The following is a 20,772-nucleotide window of genomic DNA, read 5'->3' on the forward strand; positions in this document are numbered from 1 at the left end:
AGGGGACAATAATGGAGGCACAGACTCAGGAGTCGACTCAGACAATGCTCTATACACAGAGGGGACAATAATGGAGGCACAGACTCAGGAGTCGACTCAGACACAACGTATCGAGGGACAATAATGGAGCACAGACTCAGGAGTCGACTCAGACAATGCTCTATACACAGAGGGACAATAACGGAGGCACAGACTCAGGAGTCAACTCAGACAATGCTCTATACACAGAGGGGACAATAACGGAGGCACAGACTCATGTAAACTGTGGAACTCTATCACTAAAGATAATCAACAGGATTGGCCAGATGGTTGTGGGGTCTACCTATAGTATATAGTCGCTTACCCCTTATAAAGTCTAGTCAGTTAGTACATATATTAGAGTTGTATAGGAATGTTCAACTACAAACTGATTGAGACAAGAGGCCCATGGACCTTAACGGTCATCTGACTATTGGCACAATACAACACCTCAAAGAATATAGTAGTGGCAAACAATTCAGGCAATACAAAGAATTCTTTGAATAGAAGAAGCTCAGGTTCTGATATATTTGATGAATTAGACCATGGATGAAGGTCCCTTGATCCCCACCATGCTACAAGTCCAGTATCCAGTCTCTAGGCCTCTTAGTTATTTACAAAGAAGTCATTTTAAGAGTTTAGCCTATTTGACCCCTGTGACCTCGAATGAAGGTCAAGGTCATTCACTTGAACAAGCTAAGTAGCCATTCATTCCAGCATATCACAAACCCAATATCATGTCTCTAGGCCTCTTAGTTTATTATGCACAAGAAGTTGTTTAAAGATTTTAGCCTATTTGACCCCTATGACCTTAAATAAAGGTCAATATCATTTATTTGAACAAAGTTGGTAGCCATTCATCCTAGCATGCTACAAGCCAAATATCAGTACCCTGCACTTTTCGGTTAAAAGAAGAAGTTGTTTGAATGAAAAGTTTACACTTGGCGGACGAGGCACGACGATGGATGATGCATGATGACGATAGATCATCCTGACTCTTCGGGTCAGATGACCTAAAAAGCAAAGAGGAATTATTTTTTTTATGATTCTCATGACAGTTGCATACTTCTTTTAAATACCCATATTCTTTTCTCTCCCGTCATCTCCAAAGAATTTCGATTGAACAGCTGATTGTTATCGAGTCATTCATATGTTCCCACCAAAAGTGAGGTCATGACCCCACGTTATCCACCATATTGCGACATTGACAACAAAAGAAAATAGTTCTTGGTTTCTTATACTTTTTCATTTTAAAATATCAAATTGCCAAAATCAGTTTAATGTTTTAATTATGCTTTAATGTCTTTAGCAACATTTCTTTATGATTTGCGAACTGATTTCCGATTTTTTTATCTTGAGTCACCTTCCCTTGATCGATTGTCTCTACTACAGAATCGCTGCATGTGTTCTACTATCATTATACTATGATAATGAGAATACTAGAAAGAATGGTTATTTAGACCATGTCAGTGCAAACTGTAAATATGAATATATGAAAACATATAACCTTGGAAGATACTGTCTGGACAAAGAACCTAATGAAAATTCCTAATAATTCAGGGGAGATAACTCACCTGTAATGAGCCTTTGAGGTAGACACATGCTGTTGAGAGGTTGCCATGAAGAATATTCTGTTCATGTAGACACATAAGACCCTCAGCAATGTCGTGTACGATCATTCTCTGGCAGGTCTCGGGAAGGGGAGTGTCCAAACGGTACAGAAAATCCTGCAGAGTGCCATTGTTAGTTAACTCCAGACAAATGATCCTGTAACACACAGAGGTCACATGACAAACAGATACCATACAACTACACAGAAAGGCAACAATGGAGATAGTGTTGGTTTTTATAATAACGTTACATAAAAACACAAATTAATGTAACTAAAAATCCTTTCCAAATAATGGAGACAAAAACCTACCTGGAGTCACTTGTGATGACCTCGCCTGTAATCAAGGTCATCGTCTCATAGTAAGGGTTTGAGCTGCTTGTCCACAGACACTGAAGCAAGCTGGGATGTTGAGCCTTTCTGAGCATGCCCAGTACCACTATTTCCTGAGCCCATGTTTTTACATGTCTCGGTCCATACACTTTCATCAAACCACGCTTCACGGTTCCTTTGGAGACATTCCATAATACTCGGAGACGGATCTTCCCTGGAGCCTAAAAATTAAAATACCATTTCAATGTTTAATGTTCTTTTATGTGTCTACAAACCTTATTGGCCCTTTATATATATATACATCACATAAATGAAATTTCTCTTAACCTTATTAGTATTATACACTTATTGAAAATATAAGGTAATTAAACCAATTTAAAGCCTTATTTATCCTATAGCCTTATTTACCATATTAAAAAATAACCTCAATGAACCTATAAACCTACTGATCTTATTACCTCATTGGTCCTATAGACTTATTGACCCTTATTGGTCCTATAGACTAATTGTCCCTCATTGGTCCTATAGACTTATTGATCCTTGTTGGTCCTATAGCCTTATTGTCCCTTATTGGTGCTATAGCCTTATTGACCCTCATTGGTGCTATAGCCTTATTGACTCTCATTGGTCCTACAGACTTATTGACCCTTATTGGTCCTATAGGCTAATTGTCCCTCATTGGTCCTATAGACTTATTGACCCTTGTTGGTCCTATAGCCTTATTGTCCCTCATTGGTGCTATAGCCTTATTGACCCTCATTGGTGCTATAGCCTTATTGACACTCATTGGTCCTATAGACTTATTGACTCTCATTGGTCCAATAATCTTATTGACCCTTATTGGTCATATAGCCTTATTGACCCTCATTGGTGCTATAGCCTTATTGACACTCATTGGTCCTATAGACTTATTGACTCTCATTGGTCCAATAATCTTATTGACCCTTATTGGTCATATAGCCTTATTGACCCTCATTGGTCCTATGGACGTATTGACCCTTATGGGTTCTATAGCCTTATTTACCCTATAATTACTCTACAGGGTAGTACCCTATAAACTAGAGTTGATCCCAGTCTACAACCCTGGTACCCAGACAACCAGGGCTCCAGTATAAGTGACCCTCTGTAGTCACCAGACACATTCATATAACCTACAGCTGACCCCTGACCACCTGGGTTCCAGTATAAGTGGCCCTCTGTAGTCTTCAGACACAGTCCTATAACCTACAGTTGACCCCAGACCACCAGGGCTCCAGTATAAGGGCCCCTCTGTGGTCTTCAGACACAGTCCTATAACCTACAGTTGACCCCAGACCACCAGGGCTCCCGTATAAGGGCCCCTCTGTGGTCTTCAGACACAGTCCTATAACCTACAGTTGACCCCAGACCACCAGGGCTCCAGTATAAGGGCCCCTCTGTAGTCTTCAGACACAGTCCTATAACCTACAGTTGACCCCAGACCACCAGGGCTCCAGTATAAGGGCCCCTATGTAGTCTTCAGACACAGTCCTATAACCTACAGTTGACCCCAGACCACCAGGGCTCCAGTATAAGGGCCCCTCTGTAGTCTTCAGACACAGTCCTATAACCTACAGTTGACCCCAGACCACCAGGGCTCCAGTATAAGGGGCCCTCTGTAGTCTTCAGACACAGTCCTATAACCTACAGTTGATCCCAGACCACCAGGGCTCAGTATAAGTGGCCCACTGTAGTCTTCAGACACAGTCCTATAACCTACAGTTGACCCCAGACCACCAGGGCTCCAGTATAAGGGCCCTCTGTAGTCTTCAGACACAGTCCTATAACCTACAGTTGATCCCAGACCACCAGGGCTGCAGTATAAGTGGCCCTCTGTAGTCTTCAGACACAGTCCTATAACCTACAGTTGACCCCAGACCACCAGGGCTCCAGTATAAGGGCCCTCTGTAGTCTTCAGACACAGTCCTATAACCTACAGTTGATCCCAGACCACCAGGGCTGCAGTATAAGGGGCCCTCTGTAGTCTTCAGACACAGTCCTATAACCTACAGTTGACCCCAGACCACCAGGGCTCCAGTATAAGGGCCCTCTGTAGTCTTCAGACACAGTCCTATAACCTACAGTTGACCCCAGACCACCAGGGCTCCAGTATAAGGGCCCCTATGTAGTCTTCAGACACAGTCCTATAACCTACAGTTGACCCCAGACCACCAGGGCTCCAGTATAAGTGACCCTCTGTAGTCTTCAGACACAGTCCTATAACCTACAGTTGACCCCAGACCACCAGGGCTCCAGTATAAGGGCCCCTATGTAGTCTTCAGACACAGTCCTATAACCTACAGTTGACCCCAGACCACCAGGGCTCCAGTATAAGGGGCCCTCTGTAGTCTTCAGACACAGTCCTATAACCTACAGTTGACCCCAGACCACCAGGGCTCCAGTATAAGGGGCCCTCTGTAGTCTTCAGACACAGTCCTATAACCTACAGTTGACCCCAGACCACCAGGGCTGCAGTATAAGGGGCCCTCTTTAGTCTTCAGACACAGTCCTATAACCTACAGTTGACCCCAGACCACCAGGGCTCCAGTATAAGGGCCCCTCTGTAGTCTTCAGACACAGTCCTATAACCTACAGTTGACCCCAGACCACCAGGGCTCCAGTATAAGGGGCCCTCTGTAGTCTTCAGACACAGTCCTATAACCTACAGTTGACCCCAGACCACCAGGGCTCCAGTATAAGGGCCCCTATGTAGTCTTCAGACACAGTCCTATAACCTACAGTTGACCCCAGACCACCAGGGCTCCAGTATAAGTGACCCTCTGTAGTCTTCAGACACAGTCCTATAACCTACAGTTGACCCCAGACCACCAGGGCTCCAGTATAAGGGCCCCTCTGTAGTCTTCAGACACAGTCCTATAACCTACAGTTGACCCCAGACCACCAGGGCTCCAGTATAAGGGGCCCTCTGTAGTCTTCAGACACAGTCCTATAACCTACAGTTGACCCCAGACCACCAGGGCTCCAGTATAAGGGCCCCTATGTAGTCTTCAGACACAGTCCTATAACCTACAGTTGACCCCAGACCACCAGGGCTCCAGTATAAGGGACCCTCTGTAGTCTTCAGACACAGTCCTATAACCTACAGTTGACCCCAGACCACCAGGGCTCCAGTATAAGGGCCCCTCTGTAGTCTTCAGACACAGTCCTATAACCTACAGTTGACCCCAGACCACCAGGGCTCCAGTATAAGGGGCCCTATGTAGTCTTCAGACACAGTCCTATAACCTACAGTTGACCCCAGACCACCAGGGCTCCAGATAAGGGCCCCTTGTAGTCTTCAGACACAGTCCTATAACCTACAGTTGACCCCAGACCACCAGGGCTCCAGATAAGGGCCCCTATGTAGTCTTCAGACACAGTCCTATAACCTACAGTTGACCCCAGACCACCAGGGCTCCAGGATAAGGGCCCCTATGTAGTCTTCAGACACAGTCCTATAACCTACAGTTGACCCCAGACCACCAGGGCTCCAGTATAAGGGCCCTCTGTAGTCTTCAGACACAGTCCTATAACCTACAGTTGATCCCAGACCACCAGGGCTCCAGTATAAGGGGCCCTCTGTAGTCTTCAGGCACAGTCCTATAACCTACAGTTGATCCCAGACCACCAGGGCTGCAGTATAAGTGGCCCTCTGTAGTCTTCAGACACAGTCCTATAACCTACAGTTGACCCCAGACCACCAGGGCTGCAGTATAAGGGCCCCTATGTAGTCTTCAGACACAGTCCTATAACCTACAGTTGACCCCAGACCACCAGGGCTCCAGTATAAGGGCCCTCTGTAGTCTTCAGACACAGTCCTATAACCTACAGTTGATCCCAGACCACCAGGGCTCCAGTATAAGGGCCCTCTGTAGTCTTCAGACACAGTCCTATAACCTACAGTTGATCCCAGACCACCAGGGCTGCAGTATAAGGGGCCCTCTGAAGTCTTCAGACACAGTCCTATAACCTACAGTTGACCCCAGACCACCAGGGCTCCAGTATAAGGGCCCCTCTGTAGTCTGAAGACTCAACTCTACAACACCTTTATTCTTTACCTGCCATGTGTTAAAAACTGTTTCAGAAATATATGGACATCAAATTTTAATTATCAAATATAGTACCTTTTCTGTTAGCATTGTTAGCTGACTTTATATTACTTTTATTTTGGATTCCTATTTTATAATGCAATGGCATTTAATGTCAAATTCACTTTAACTTTAAGCTACAAATTTGATTATTGTTGATAAATATTATAAAAAATATATGATTATAATGTCAGCATCAGTAAATGTATACTTTTTACCTTTATGGCGGTAAAGGTTAAGTGGTACACCTGTATATATATCTACATTGACACCTTTATATTTACCTGTATATACCTGTACATGTAGTACAATTGTTACATCACTTACTCTTTGTTTACTGTGTAAAACTGCTAATGACAATTTTAGTGTAATATATTACAGGATACATGCTGACATCAATGTTTCAGTAATAATTTATGGTAGTCTTCTATCTCTGGGTCAGGTTTACATCTACTTGTTTTTCTCCAAGACTTTGTGAAGATACCATGATACAGAACAATTCATTGAGATATCACAAAGTCAAGCGACTACAAAGGGAAGTTTTAACATTAAACAACAGTAAAAGGACTGGCACCATTTACAGGGATACTCTTTTGTATACCATTGTTTTGATTTGTTTTCAATATTGAATTATTGATTCCTGCTTAAAAATCGATCTAATGTTGAATTGTCAGCAAACAAGGATGGAGCCACAAGGCCGTGTGTAATCGTCCTGTAGTGATATTCCGCCTGACTGAAGCTCCAGGTCTACAGCCAGACAGGACCAAACATGTCCCCAAGGTATGGCGATGGTAGACTAGGTCCCCTCCCCAATTACCTGATAAAATTCTCAACATTGAAATTGTTGAGGCCAACCTGTTAATGTATTTACAAACCTTTTTATTGATTCCATCGCAATTCAATTTGCATTTGATCAGTCGCGAGAGTTTCCCCTTACAGTGTTTTTCATTGCATTTTTATTGTTTACAAAGCGGGGTTTAAGTCAAATTCTTATTCACTGCATACATTCAGCCTCAAGATCTGATTTGAAAAAGTCATAAATTTGTAATACCTGTGTATATACCTAGTGAATATCACCTGTGAGTCGTTAGAGACTCGCTAGACCGTTTTCTGATTTTTATAGATAAAAGTATTCAAATAACAGCTATCATTAATCATGTTCTAAATAGAATTTTAAATTGAACTATACATGAAAATTAAAAAAAAAATAAGAATTAAGATAAGACTGTCTGAAATCATAACCAATAGAGTTCAATATCAGAACCAAGAAAAGTTTTATAATGCAGCCCTTATCAGTCCCCTAGTGTTGGTTTGTTGGGTAACTGTTGGGTTGTGATGTCTGTGTATATATACATTATGTAGGTTGTGTTGATCCCAGACCACCAGGGCTGCAGTATAAGTGGCCCACTGTAGTCTTCAGACACAGTCCTATAACCTACAGTTGACCCCAGACCACCAGGGCTCCAGTATAAGGGCCCTCTGTAGTCTTCAGACACAGTCCTATAACCTACAGTTGATCCCAGACCACCAGGGCTGCAGTATAAGTGGCCCTCTGTAGTCTTCAGACACAGTCCTATAACCTACAGTTGACCCCAGACCATCAGGGCTCCAGTATAAGGGCCCTCTGTAGTCTTCAGACACAGTCCTATAACCTACAGTTGATCCCAGACCACCAGGGCTGCAGTATAAGGGGCCCTCTGTAGTCTTCAGACACAGTCCTATAACCTACAGTTGACCCCAGACCACCAGGGCTCCAGTATAAGGGCCCTCTGTAGTCTTCAGACACAGTCCTATAACCTACAGTTGACCCCAGACCACCAGGGCTCCAGTATAAGGGCCCCTATGTAGTCTTCAGACTGGGTAACTGTTGGGTTGTGATGTCTGTGTATATATACATTATGTAGGTTGTGTCGAAAGTCTCCCCCCCCCCATCCACTCCTCTATTCCACCCGGTGACTCCCACCCTAACCCACCCCAACCTGCCTCACCCATTGAGTGGCAACAGTTCTCTGAACCTTCTGTACAATTCCCTTCTTATGTTTCAAAAATTGTTCATTCCATTAAACATGAACCACATATAGAAATTGTGGCCTTGTTGATAGGCAATGGGTACCAGTTATTATATATGTATATATTTGTATAACTGATTAAATATATCTACATCTGATATATAAATAAAGTTCACCTTAATATCTAAACTAGCAATCAGCTAACTTTTCAATATGATTATACAAAGTAGCTAACACTGACAAAACCCCAGGGGAGTCAATCATAGTGTGGTGTCATACAAGAGATCCAAGATGGATCTTGGCGCCCACCAAAGATTAATCTATGTCCAACAAAAGAAAGAGGGATCTTTTCTCTGCTTTTCAAACTTAAACTTCTTTTTTCTGCTTTTCAAACTTAAAACTATCAAAATCATTGATGGTGGTTGACCGATCGGTCCCAAAATGCGATAGGCAGAACTAGGGCCCTAGGAGAACCTACATGAAAATTTGACAACGATCCCTTCAGTACTTTCTGAGAAATAGCCGTAACAAACTTTAATTATCAAAATCCAATACGGCTGCCTGGAGGCCATCTTGTTTACTGATCGGTCCCAAAATGCAATATGCACAACAAGGGCAATAGGGGAACCTACATATGAAATTTGAAACGATCCCTTCAGCACTTTCTGAGAAATAGCAGTAATAAACTTTAACTATCAAATGACAAACCCAAGACGGCTGCCTGGCAGCCATCTTGTTTACAGATCGGTTCCGAAATAAAATATGCAATAATAGGGCCCTAGGGGAACCTACATCTGAAATTTGAGACAGATCCCTTCAATACTTTCTGAGAAATAGTGGTAACAAACATCAACTGCCAAAATCCAAGATGGCAGCTATGTTTTTTTTTTATCAGTTTGAACATCAGCACGGTGGGCTAAATAAAAGTCACAAGAATTTCCATAATTTGGTATTTTTGCTCTTACGTCCGAGAGACAATAAGCCTACTAACATTAACCCCAAGGATCTGAATCCGGGGGTTTATTGCATGTTGGATGTTTACTTTTAGAATTAAACTTTTTACAAAAGGGATATTAAAATGGGGCATAATATTGCATAATGTTTTGACATTATAATTATTCCCTGATAACTTGGCAATTTAATATTAAACTTGAAGTCTTAAGACTTATTAATCAAACTCATGATTTACAAATTTCGGCCTATATCAACCATTGTGATCAGTGTCAATACAAGGAGAATGTAGTAGATAAAACATGATCATTGCTGATTGTCAGGTTATGAAAGAGTGTGTGCTCTGTACAACAATCTGGTGTTTCTCCTGATCACACCCTGGTATCACACTCTGGTATCACACCCTGGTACCGTGTGGTGCTCTCTGGTGGTGGTACTCAGGCTTATATCACCCCAATAATGGTACCAGGCAGGACACAGTGTCAAACAACTTTACTGTCTACTTCACTGGCTATTCATACTAATTGTCTAACTTAAAGATGCTCCACCGCTGACAAATGGGAATTTTTCTTTATCAAAAACAGGAACAGACGAATAAGTATTTTTTTTTATTCAGTTACAAAAGATACTTACAAAAGTTTGAGCCTTTGATTTTAGTCAAAGATAAAAATATTAAAAATAATTAATTGCATCCCAAAAAAGTTCTGTGGCACTGTGTCTTATATGGAATGAAGAACTGAGTGTGCATGCACCAAAAGCAATATTGATTTAAAAAAAAATATATTTATATGTTTTTTTTTGTGTTAATTAGACATAAATACACAATTAAACACCAACTATTGTTCAAATGATGAGTATTGTTTATGCTCTGTCAGCGAAAGAGCATCTTTTACATTTAGCATATTCATAAATATTTCTGAGTAACAGACTCCTGACTGAGCAAACATGATTATGTCAATAAAATTATGTATTTCTCATTTGAATTTTTTACAAGATACAAATTTTCACGTAATTTTACATGAGAGCTTGAACACTAATTTAAAAATTGTTCATGAACAATTGTTATAACTTTTCAAATATATGAAAACATGATTGTAAATTTAAATATCCTTGAATAAGTTCAAAATAACATTAACTTAAGCACAAAAAATTGTTTATGCAAATATGTCCTGGATTGCGGCAGTTAACTGATTATTTGGTACAGCCGTTACGAAAGGTGCTTAGAAATGTATGTGTCATAGTGGAGCAGTGCCTCAGAAAATCACTCCGGCACACCTTTCTGTACTTTTTTTGTAGGTTTCCAAATATTTCATGCATATACATGCATTTTTACATAATTTTTGTCCAAAACAAACATAACAACTATTCTTTATACGTAACGCTAACTAGATGCCAAGTTCACATTTTGTTGGCTTGTATAATTTTCCTTCAAGAAGACCTTTATATGTATATTTCACAAAATAATGTCTCGCTGTGAATTTGATTTTCATACGATTCAGTTTTATTACCTAGTAGGTAATCGATATAAAACAAGTACAATGAAGTGCATACAAACACTTTAATAATGGTTTGCATAACCATTACTTTGCTCCATTAGCAGTAATAGGCACCGATTGTAGCTCTAAAGACGTCACCATTTTCTGTCTAAAAGTCTTTTGAGCTACAATATTGCATCTACATGCTTCCATATTATGTAAAATACACTGAAAATTAATCTGATTTATAAGCGCCTGTTAAATGCCATGCTTCATTAGACTGAACTTTGACCTCCAGAACAGAGGGTCCCTTCAATCTGGTCATTCTTATCTTGTGACAGACTCAAACCTATATATCCAGATCAGAACTGTGCCTTCGTTTTCACCTTCCCATTCATGTATATGTACTCTGCATTGACCTCAGTATGAGCTAAGTACCCCAGGTTTCATTTAGAACACTAATACACCAAACCACACAAGTTTTAAAAGACAACATTTACAATTTAATCTTCTAAACAACTGGCAGCGTGCCAGGTGACATCAGACCTAGGAATCGAGAGGCTTGTTTACTCTCCACCATTTCTATAACCTCATATCTCACCCAACTTGATCAAGGACGATATCACACTGTTAAATTCAATCTCGTGCAAACACAATTATATCACTACGGTACTCATGGATAGTAGTCTACACTGCTGTACCTTTCTTTATTCACATCCGTATTTTTCAGAAATATTTCACAAAGGAAATTGAATGAGAAATACACAATTTAAGTTTGCCTCTAACAAGGAGGTGTGTTATCTTTAGGTGAAATATACTGTGACAGTCACTTACCCTCTTTTTCAGAAAATCTTCAAAAAACCCAATTGTATTTTTTCTCTATCGTGACAAGGAGCAGACGAATAAGAACTTTTCTTGAGTTGCAAAAGTTACTTACATTACACCATCACCACCATGGAAAAGTTTGAGCTTCTAATTTTACTTCACGATAAAAATATCAAAAATAATTAATTGCATCCTGAAAAAAATCCATGGCACTATGTCCTATATGGAATGAAGAACTGATTGTACATGTACCAAATGCAAAATGAATTATTTTATATGATTTTTTGTGTTGATTAGACATATGTATACACAATTAAACGCCAATTATTGTTCAAATGATTAGTATCTTTTATGCTCTGTCGGCCGTGGAGCATCTTTAAACAGTTTGACCTTGACCTATAAAATATTTGACCTTGACTTTGACAGATAAAAATCTTAACCTACATAAGTCTGATGTTTTAAATAATTATTCATGTTTAGCAGTAAACTCTTGTTTCTTTTATTTTCTAATTGTGCTATTTGAGGACAATTGCCATATGTGAAGCTTGACAATAAGTCTATACCACAGTATGTTGTACTATACACTTGAGGTTGAATTCTACTATAACCTATATCACCTATACTGTTATATAGGTACATTTGTGTGTGCCGTGGCACTAATCGAATGTGTCAACAATAGTTGGAGACCCTTGGCACATCCCTATTGATTGAGAGTACAATCCCTGACAGACAACAACTAATACTCCAGGTCAATAAATGAAACTGTAATGCTTTTTACCTTTGATGTAAATATTTGTTTTCTAAACTGAGTTTAAAGTGATCTTTCATTCCATCACGTACATAATGTCTGATTTACTGTTTCTTTTTATCATTAATCAATAAGAAACTATATTTACTTACAACTACCAAGTTAGGGGAGTTTTATAAAGTCTATACATGTATATGTACATAAAAAAACACAACTATAAAACAGTTTTTTCTCCCTAGCGCTTTCTCGGCTCATGTATATGTATATAGATATATATTTCTCTCTTGGTTTATATAAGAAAGGTGATAAATGTAAATTAACAATATACAAAGAAGGAGATCATGACCAATTTCTTTGCTCTTCTATGTTACTATTGAATCATATCAATTAAAAACACACTCAAGCCTTGTCAGCGGGTCATTGTAAAACTTTGAGTTACTTATATACAATAATTTTAGTTTTAGTAAATGTACCTTAATATGTTGTCAAAAATATAACGTGAATCAACAAAATACTTCAAATTACACAGGATCTACAAGATACCAGCTAATGAGGTCCAAATATATCTCCAAAATAGGAGCATTCCAATTCACGATATCAAATCAATTAGGTTAATTCATAACAGGCAATAAAGCATCCTTAGTTGTGCAATCATGCATGTCCAATTAACATTTCTGAAGGTAAAAACTAGAAAGGTGATTTATAATACATTATACAGTAATGTAAAATAAATGAGATTCCCAAAGCCTGATTTATTGGATCACCTGCATGGCATTTAAACCTAACTTTGTATGAAATCTAAATAACAGATACATATTTTTCATTTAGTCCATACTTTAAAAAACAAAATGATGGAATTACCTCTACAAGATGAATCTTTATCACATAACTGGCCCGTCCAGCCATGTCATATGACCATGTCATAAATATCATAAGACACATGTGTAATAACACTATTTTGACGTCATCTGTAGTTTTGACATCATAATCTATATATGACGTCGCATGATTGTCTCAATAGATGGAAACGCTTCATCCGCGCCAGATTTCTATCATTTTATATAGAGACAAAATTAAAAGTTTTACTTATATTTCTATTAATAAAAATTATGTGATAATTAGAATGTTACACTCATGACTCTGTGATATGAAATTTATCAAACTCGTTAAATAATTTAATATGCCACTCGCCGTATCAAAATATTGAACTCGTTTGATAAATTTCATATCACATAGCCACTCATGTAAGATTCTATATATACACAAGGTATTTTCTTCCTAGTTATATTTTTACAAGTTTCCCTCCCAGTAACATTTCTATTGAGTTCCTAAACACTTTCTTCAGATTGAAAAGCACAGTTTATGTATAGATGGTTACAATATCAAAGTGTAGATCACTGTTAGAGTAACGATCTGACTGTCAAAATTATCTGTTACTTTTGTTCAATCCACATATATATACACATGTATACTTGTATATAATCATGGGATTGTTCCATGTTGTCACACAATAAACACTAACTGCTGGCCATTACTAACAATTAGTGCCTGTGTAATACTGAATTTGGCCCCCTTTTTAACTCCCAGGTATAATACATTTGATTACCTTGTTTTTGACTGTAATATATGATATATAAGTGTTTGTAAAGTTAGGTAGGCGTGTAAGCAATATTACAGGCAGGCCACTCTACCAGTAAATTACATTCACAACTAAAATCAACAAAAATTAATTGAACTTTTAATGGAGACTAGGATCCTAACACAGATATAGATTGTGTTATTAAAGCTTGATTAAAATAACTTCTGCCTTGAATTTTTGAGTCTAATGGAAATAAAAGGTAGGATGGGTGGTGGGATTAGTTCCGTTGTATATCAGGGGTAGGGGAGGGGTGGTGGGATTAGTTCTGTTGTATATCTGGGGTAGGGGAGGGGTGGTGGGATTAGTTCTGTTGTATATCTGGGGTAGGGGGAGGGTGGTGGGATTAGTTCTGTTGTATATCTGGGGTAGGGGAGGGGGGTGGGATTAGTTCTGTTGTATATCTGGGTAGGGGGGGGTGGTGGGATTAGTTCTGTTGTATATCTGGGGTAGGGGAGGGGTGGTGGGATTAGTTCTGTTGTATATCTGGGGTAGGGGAGGGGTGGTGGGATTAGTTCTGTTGTATATCTGGGGTAGGGAGAGGGTGGTGGGATTAGTTCTGTTGTATATCTGGGGTAGGGGAGGGTGGTGGGGATTAGTTCTGTTGTATATCTGGGGTAGGGGAGGGGTGGTGGGATTAGTTCTGTTGTATATCTGGGGTAGGGGAGGGGTGGTGGGATTAGTTCTGTTGTATATCAGGGGTAGGGGAGGGGGTGGTGGTGGATTAGTTCTGTTGTATATCTGGGGTAGGGGAGGGGTGGTGGGATTAGTTCTGTTGTATATCTGGGGTAGGGGAGGGGTGGTGGGATTAGTTCTGTTATATATCTGGGGTAGGGGAGGGTGGTGGGATTAGTTCTGTTGTATATCTGGGGTAGGGAGGGGTGGTGGGATTAGTTCTGTTGTATATCTGGGGTAGGGGAGGGGTGGTGGGATTAGTTCTGTTGTATATAGGGTGGGGTAGGGAGGGGTGGGGGATTAGTTCTGTTGTATATCTGGGGTAGGGGAGGGGTGGTGGGATTAGTTCTGTTGTATATCAGGGGTAGGGGTGGGGTGGTGGGATTAGTTCTGTTGTATATCTGGGGTAGGGGAGGGGTGGTGGGATTAGTTCTGTTATATATCTGGGGTAGGGGAGGGGTGGTGGGATTAGTTCTGTTGTATATCTGGGGTAGGAGAGGGTGGTGGGATTAGTTCTGTGTATATCTGGGGTAGGGGTGGGGTGGTGGGATTAGTTCTGTTGTATATCAGGGGTAGGGGAGGGGTGGTGGGATTAGTTCTGTTGTATATCTGGGGTAGGGGGAGGGGTGGTGGGATTAGTTCTGTTGTATATCAGGGGTAGGGGAGGGGTGGTGGGATTAGTTCTGTTGTATATATCTGGGGTAGGGGAGAGGGTGGTGGGATTAGTTCTGTTGTATATCAGGGGTAGGGGGAGGGTGGTGGGATTAGTTCTGTTGTATATCTGAGGTAGGGGAGGGGTGGTGGGATTAGTTCTGTTGTATATCTGAGGTAGGGAGAGGGTGGTGGGATTAGTTCTGTTGTATATCAGGGGTAGGGGAGAGGGTGGTGGGATTAGTTCTGTTGTATATCAGGGGTAGGGGGGGTGGTGGATTAGTTCTGTTGTATATCAGGGGTAGGGGAGGGGTGGTGGGATTAGTTCTGTTGTATATCTGGGGTAGGGAGGGTGGTGGGATTAGTTCTGTTGTATATCTGGGGTAGGGAGAGGGTGGTGGGATTAGTTCTGTTGTATATCTGGGGTAGGGGAGAGGGTGGTGGGATTAGTTCTGTTGTATATCTGGGGTAGGGGAGGGTGGTGGGATTAGTTCTGTTGTATATCTGGGGTAGGGGAGGGGTGGTGGATTAGTTCTGTTGTATATCTGGGGTAGGGGAGAGGGTGGTGGGATTAGTTCTGTTGTATATCTGGGGTAGGGAGAGGGTGATGGGATTAGTTCTGTTGTATATCTGGGGTAGGGAGAGGGTGGTGGGATTAGTTCTGTTGTATATCTGGGGTAGGGGAGGGTGGTGGGATTAGTTCTGTTGTATATCTGGGGTAGGGGAGGGTTGTGGGATTAGTTCTGTTGTATATCTGGGGTAGGGGAGGGTGGTTGGATTAGTTCTGTTGTATATCTGGGTAGGGGAGGGTGGTGGATTAGTTCTGTTGTATCTGGGGTAGGGGGAGGGGTGTGGGATTAGTTCTGTTGTATATCTGGGGTAGGGGAGGGTGGTGGGATTAGTTCTGTTGTATATCTGGGGTAGGGAGAGGGTGGTCGGATTAGTTCTGTTGTATATCTGGGGTAGGGGAGGGTGGTGGGATTAGTTCTGTTGTATATCTGGGGTAGGGGAGGGGTGGTGGGATTAGTTCTGTTGTATATCTGGGTAGGGAGAGGGGTGGTGGGATTAGTTCTGTTGTATATCGGGGTAGGGAGGGGTGGGGGATTGTTCTGATTGTTCGGGTAGGGAGGGGTGGTGGGATTAGTTCTGTTGTATATCTGGGGTAGGGAGAGGGTGGTGGGATTAGTTCTGTTGTATATCTGGGGTAGGGAGAGGGGTGGTGGGATTAGTTCTCTGTTGTATATCTGGGGTAGGGGAGGGGTGGTGGGATTAGTTCTGTTGTATATCTGGGGTAGGGAGGGGTGGTGGGATTAGTTCTGTTGTATATCGGGGTAGGGGAGGGGTGGTGGGATTAGTTCTGTTGTATATCTGGGGTAGGGGAGGGGTGGTGGGATTAGTTCTGTTGTATATCTGGGTAGGGGAGGGGTGGTGGGATTAGTTCTGTTGTATATCTGGGGTAGGGGAGGGGTGGTGGGATTAGTTCTGTTGTATATCTGGGGTAGGGGAGGGGTGGTGGGATTAGTTCTGTTGTATATCAGGGGTAGGGGAGAGGGTGGTGGGATTAGTTCTGTTGTATATCTGGGGTAGGGGAGGGGTGGTGGGATTAGTTCTGTTGTATATCTGGGTAGGGAGGTGGTTGGATTAGTTCTGTTGTATATCTGGGGTAGGGAGAGGGGTGGTGGGATTAGTTCTGTTTATATCAGGGGTAGGGGAGGGGTGGTGGGATTAGTTCTGTTGTATATCTGGGGTAGGGGAGGGTGGTGGATTAGTTCTGTTGTATATCTGGGGTAGGGAGAGGGTGGTGGGATTAGTTCTGTTGTTATATCAGGGGTAGGGGAGGGTGGTGTGGATTAGTTCTGTTGTATATCAGGGGTAGGGAAGGGGTGGGGGATTAGTTCTGTTGTATATCAGGGGTAGGGAGGGGTGGTGGGATTTGTTCTGTTGTATATCTGGGGTAGGGAGAGGGTGGTGGGATTAGTTCTGTTGTATATCAGGGGTAGGGAGGGGGTGGATTAGTTCTGTTGGTAGGGAGGGGTGGTGGGATTAGTTCTGTTGTATATCTGGGGTAGGGGAGAGGGTGGTGGGATTAGTTCTGTTGTATATCTGGGGTAGGGGAGGGGTGGTGGGATTAGTTCTGTTGTATATCGGGGTAGGGGAGGGGTGGTGGGATTAGTTCTGTTGTATATCTGGGTAGGGAGAGGGTGGTGGGATTAGTTCTGTTGTATATCTGGGGTAGGGGAGGGGTGGTGGGATTAGTTCTGTTGTATATCTGGGGTAGGGGAGAGGGTGGTGGGATTAGTTCTGTTGTATATCAGGGGTAGGGGAGGGTGGTGGGGATTAGTTCTGTTGTATATCAGGGGTAGGGGAGGGTGGTGGGATTAGGTTCTGTTGTATATCTGGGGTAGGGGAGGGTGGTGGGATTAGTTCTGTTGTATATCTGGGGTAGGGAGAGGGTGGTGGGATTAGTTCTGTTGTATATCTGGGGTAGGGGGGAGGGTGGTGGAATTAGTTCTGTTGTATATCTGGGGTAGGGGAGGGGTGGTGGGATTAGTTCTGTTGTATATCTGGGGTAGGGGAGGGGTGGTGGGATTAGTTCTGTTGTATATCAGGGTAGGGGAGGGTGGTGGGATTAGTTCTGTTGTATATCATGGGGTAGGGGGAGGGTGGTGGGATTAGTTTCTGTTGTATATCTGGGGTAGGGGAGGGGTGGTGGGATTAGTTTCTGTTGTATATCAGGGGTAGGGAGGGTGGTGGGATTAGTTCTGTTGTATATCAGGGGTAGGGGGAGGGTGGTGGGATTAGTTCTGTTGTATATCAGGGGTAGGGGAGGGGTGGTGGGATTAGTTCTGTTGTATATCTGGGGTAGGGGAGGGGTGGTGGGATTAGTTCTGTTGTATATCTGGGGTAGGGGGAGGGGGTGGTGGGATTAGTTCTGTTGTATATCTGGGGTAGGGGAGGGTGGTGGGATTAGTTTTCTGTTGTATATCTGGGGTAGGGGAGGGTGGTGGGATTAGTTCTGTTGTATATCTGGGGTAGGGGAGGGGTGGGTGGGGATTAGTTCTGTTGTATATCTGGGGTAGGGGAGGGGTGGTGGAATTAGTTCTGTTGTATATCTGGGGTAGGGGAGGGTGGTGGGATTAGTTCTGTTGTATATCTGGGGTAGGGGAGGGGGGTGGGATTAGTTCTGTTGTATATCTGGGGTAGGGGAGGGGTGGTGGGATTAGTTCTGTTGTATATCAGGGGTAGGGGAGGGGTAGGGTGGGATTAGTTCTGTTGTATATCTGGGGTAGGGAGGGGTGGTGGGATTAGTTCTGTTGTATATCTGGGGTAGGGAGAGGGTGGTGGGATTAGTTCTGTTGTATATCAGGGGTAGGGAGAGGGTGGTGGATTAGTTCTGTTGTATATCTGGGGTAGGGGAGGGTGGTGGGATTAGTTCTGTTGTATATCTGGGGTAGGGGAGAGGGTGGTGGGATTAGTTCTGTTGTATATCTGGGGTAGGGAAGGGTGGTGGGATTAGTTCTGTTGTATATCTGGGGTAGGGAAGGGTGGTGGGATTAGTTCTGTTGTATACCTGGGGTAGGGAGAGTGGGTGGTGGGATTAGTTCTGTTGTTGTATATCTGGGGTAGGGGAGGGGTGGTGGGATTAGTTCTGTTTGTATATCTGGGGTAGGGGAGGGGTGGTGGGATTAGTTCTGTTGTATATCTGGGTAGGGAGAGGGTGGTGGGATTAGTTCTGTTGTATATCTGGGGTAGGGAGAGGGTGGTGGGATTAGTTCTGTTGTATATCTGGGGTAGGGGAGGGGTGGTGGGATTAGTTCTGTTGTATATCTGGGGTAGGGGGGAGGGTGGTGGGATTAGTTCTGTTGTATATCTGGGGTGGGGGGAGGGGTGGTGGGATTAGTTCTGTTGTATATCAGGGGTAGGGAGAGGGGTGGTGGATTAGTTCTGTTGTATATCTGGGGTAGGGAGAGGGGTGGTGGGATTAGTTCTGTTGTATATCAGGGGTAGGGGAATGGGGTAGGTGAGGGGTTGGGATTAGTTCTGTTGTATATCAGGGGTAGGGGAGAGGGTGGTGGGGGATTAGTTCTGTTGTATATCTGGGGTAGGGGAGGGGGTGGTGGGATTAGTTCTGTTGTATATCTGGGGTAGGGAGAGGGTGGTGGGATTAGTTCTGTTGTATATCTGGGTAGGGAGAGGGTGGTGGGATTAGTTCTGTTGTATATCTGGGGTAGGGAGAGGGTGGTGGGATTAGTTCTGTTGTATATCTGGGGTAGGGGAGGGGTGGTGGGATTAGTTCTGTTGTATATCAGGGGTAGGGGAGAGGGTGGTGGGATTAGTTCTGTTGTATATCTGGGGTAGGGGAGGGGTGGTGGGATTAGTTCTGTTGTATATCTGGGGTAGGGAGAGGGTGGTGGGATTAGTTCTGTTGTATATCTGGGGTAGGGAGAGGGTGGTGGGATTAGTTCTGTTGTATATCTGGGGTAGGGAGGGGTGGTGGGATTAGTTCTGTTGTATATCTGGGGTAGGGGAGGGGTGGTGGGATTAGTTCTGTTGTATATCTGGGGTAGGGGAGGGGTGGTGGGATTAGTTCTGTTGTATATCTGGGGTAGGGGAGGGGTGGTGGGATTAGTTCTGTTGTATATCAGGGGTAGGGGAGGGGTGGTGGGATTAGTTCTGTTGTATATATCTGGGGTAGGGGAGGGTGGTGGGATTAGTTTCTGTTGTATATCTGGGGTAGGGGAGGGGTGGTGGGATTAGTTCTGTTGTATATCAGGGGTAGGGGAGGGGTGGTGGGATTAGTTCTGTTGTATATCTGGGGTAGGGAGAGGGGTGGTGGGATTAGTTCTGTTGTATATCTGGGGTAGGGAGGGGTGGTGGGATTAGTTCTGTTGTATATCTGGGGTAGGGAGAGGGTGGTGGGATTAGTTCTGTTGTATATCTGGGGTAGGGAGAGGGTGGTGGGATTAGTTCTGTTGTATATCTGGGTAGGGGAGGGGTGGTGGGATTAGTTCTGTTGTATATCTGGGGTAGGGAGAGGGTGGTGGGATTAGTTCTGTTGTATATCTGGGGTAGGGAGAGGGGTGGTGGGATTAGTTCTGTTGTATATCTGGGGTAGGGAGAGGGGGGGGGTGGGATTAGTTCTGTTGTATATCTGGGGTAGGGAGAGGGTGGGTGGGATTAGTTCTGTTGTATATCTGGGGTAGGGGAGGGGTGGTGGGATTAGTTCTGTTGTATATCTGGGGTAGGGAGGGGTGGTGGGATTAGTTCTGTTGTATATCAGGGTAGGGGAGGGGTGGGTGGGATTAGTTCTGTTGTATATCTGGGGTAGGGGAGGGGTGGTGGGATTAGTTCTGTTGTATATCTGGGGTAGGGAGGGGTGGTGGTGGATAGTTCTAGTTGTTGTATATCTGGGGTAGGGGAGGGGTGGTGGGATTAGTTTCTGTTGTATATCTGGGGTAGGGAAGGGTGGTGGGATTAGTTCTGTTGTATATCTGGGGTAGGGGAGGGGTGGTGGATTAGTTCTGTTGTATATCTGGGGTAGGGAGGGGTGGTGGGATTAGTTCTGTTGTATATCTGGGGTAGGGAGAGGGTGGTGGGATTAGTTCTGTTGTATATCTGGGGTAGGGGAGAGGGTGGTGGGATTAGTTCTGTTGTATATCTGGGGTAGGGGAGGGGTGGTGGGATTAGTTCTGTTGTATATCTGGGGTAGGGAGAGGGTGGTGGGATTAGTTCTGT

At 43.2% G+C, this 20,772-nt stretch overlaps 1 protein-coding gene across 2 annotated transcripts in view; it reads right to left on the reverse strand.

The window, feature by feature from the left end:
- Nucleotides 1-20,772, reverse strand: part of LOC138319325 (uncharacterized) — a 63,320-nt gene that overhangs the window by 10,772 nt on the left and 31,776 nt on the right. For both annotated transcript variants that reach the window (XM_069262401.1, XM_069262400.1), the window contains exons 3-4: nucleotides 1,940-2,181; nucleotides 1,593-1,785 (exon numbers count right to left, since the gene is read on the reverse strand). In XM_069262401.1, coding sequence (XP_069118502.1) covers nucleotides 1,593-1,785; nucleotides 1,940-2,181 — 435 coding nt within the window. The remainder of the gene's footprint in view (nucleotides 1-1,592; nucleotides 1,786-1,939; nucleotides 2,182-20,772) is intronic.

The sequence above is a fragment of the Argopecten irradians genome, chromosome 3, assembly GCF_041381155.1.
Source record: "Argopecten irradians isolate NY chromosome 3, Ai_NY, whole genome shotgun sequence".
Classification (NCBI taxonomy): Eukaryota; Metazoa; Mollusca; class Bivalvia; order Pectinida; family Pectinidae; genus Argopecten; species Argopecten irradians.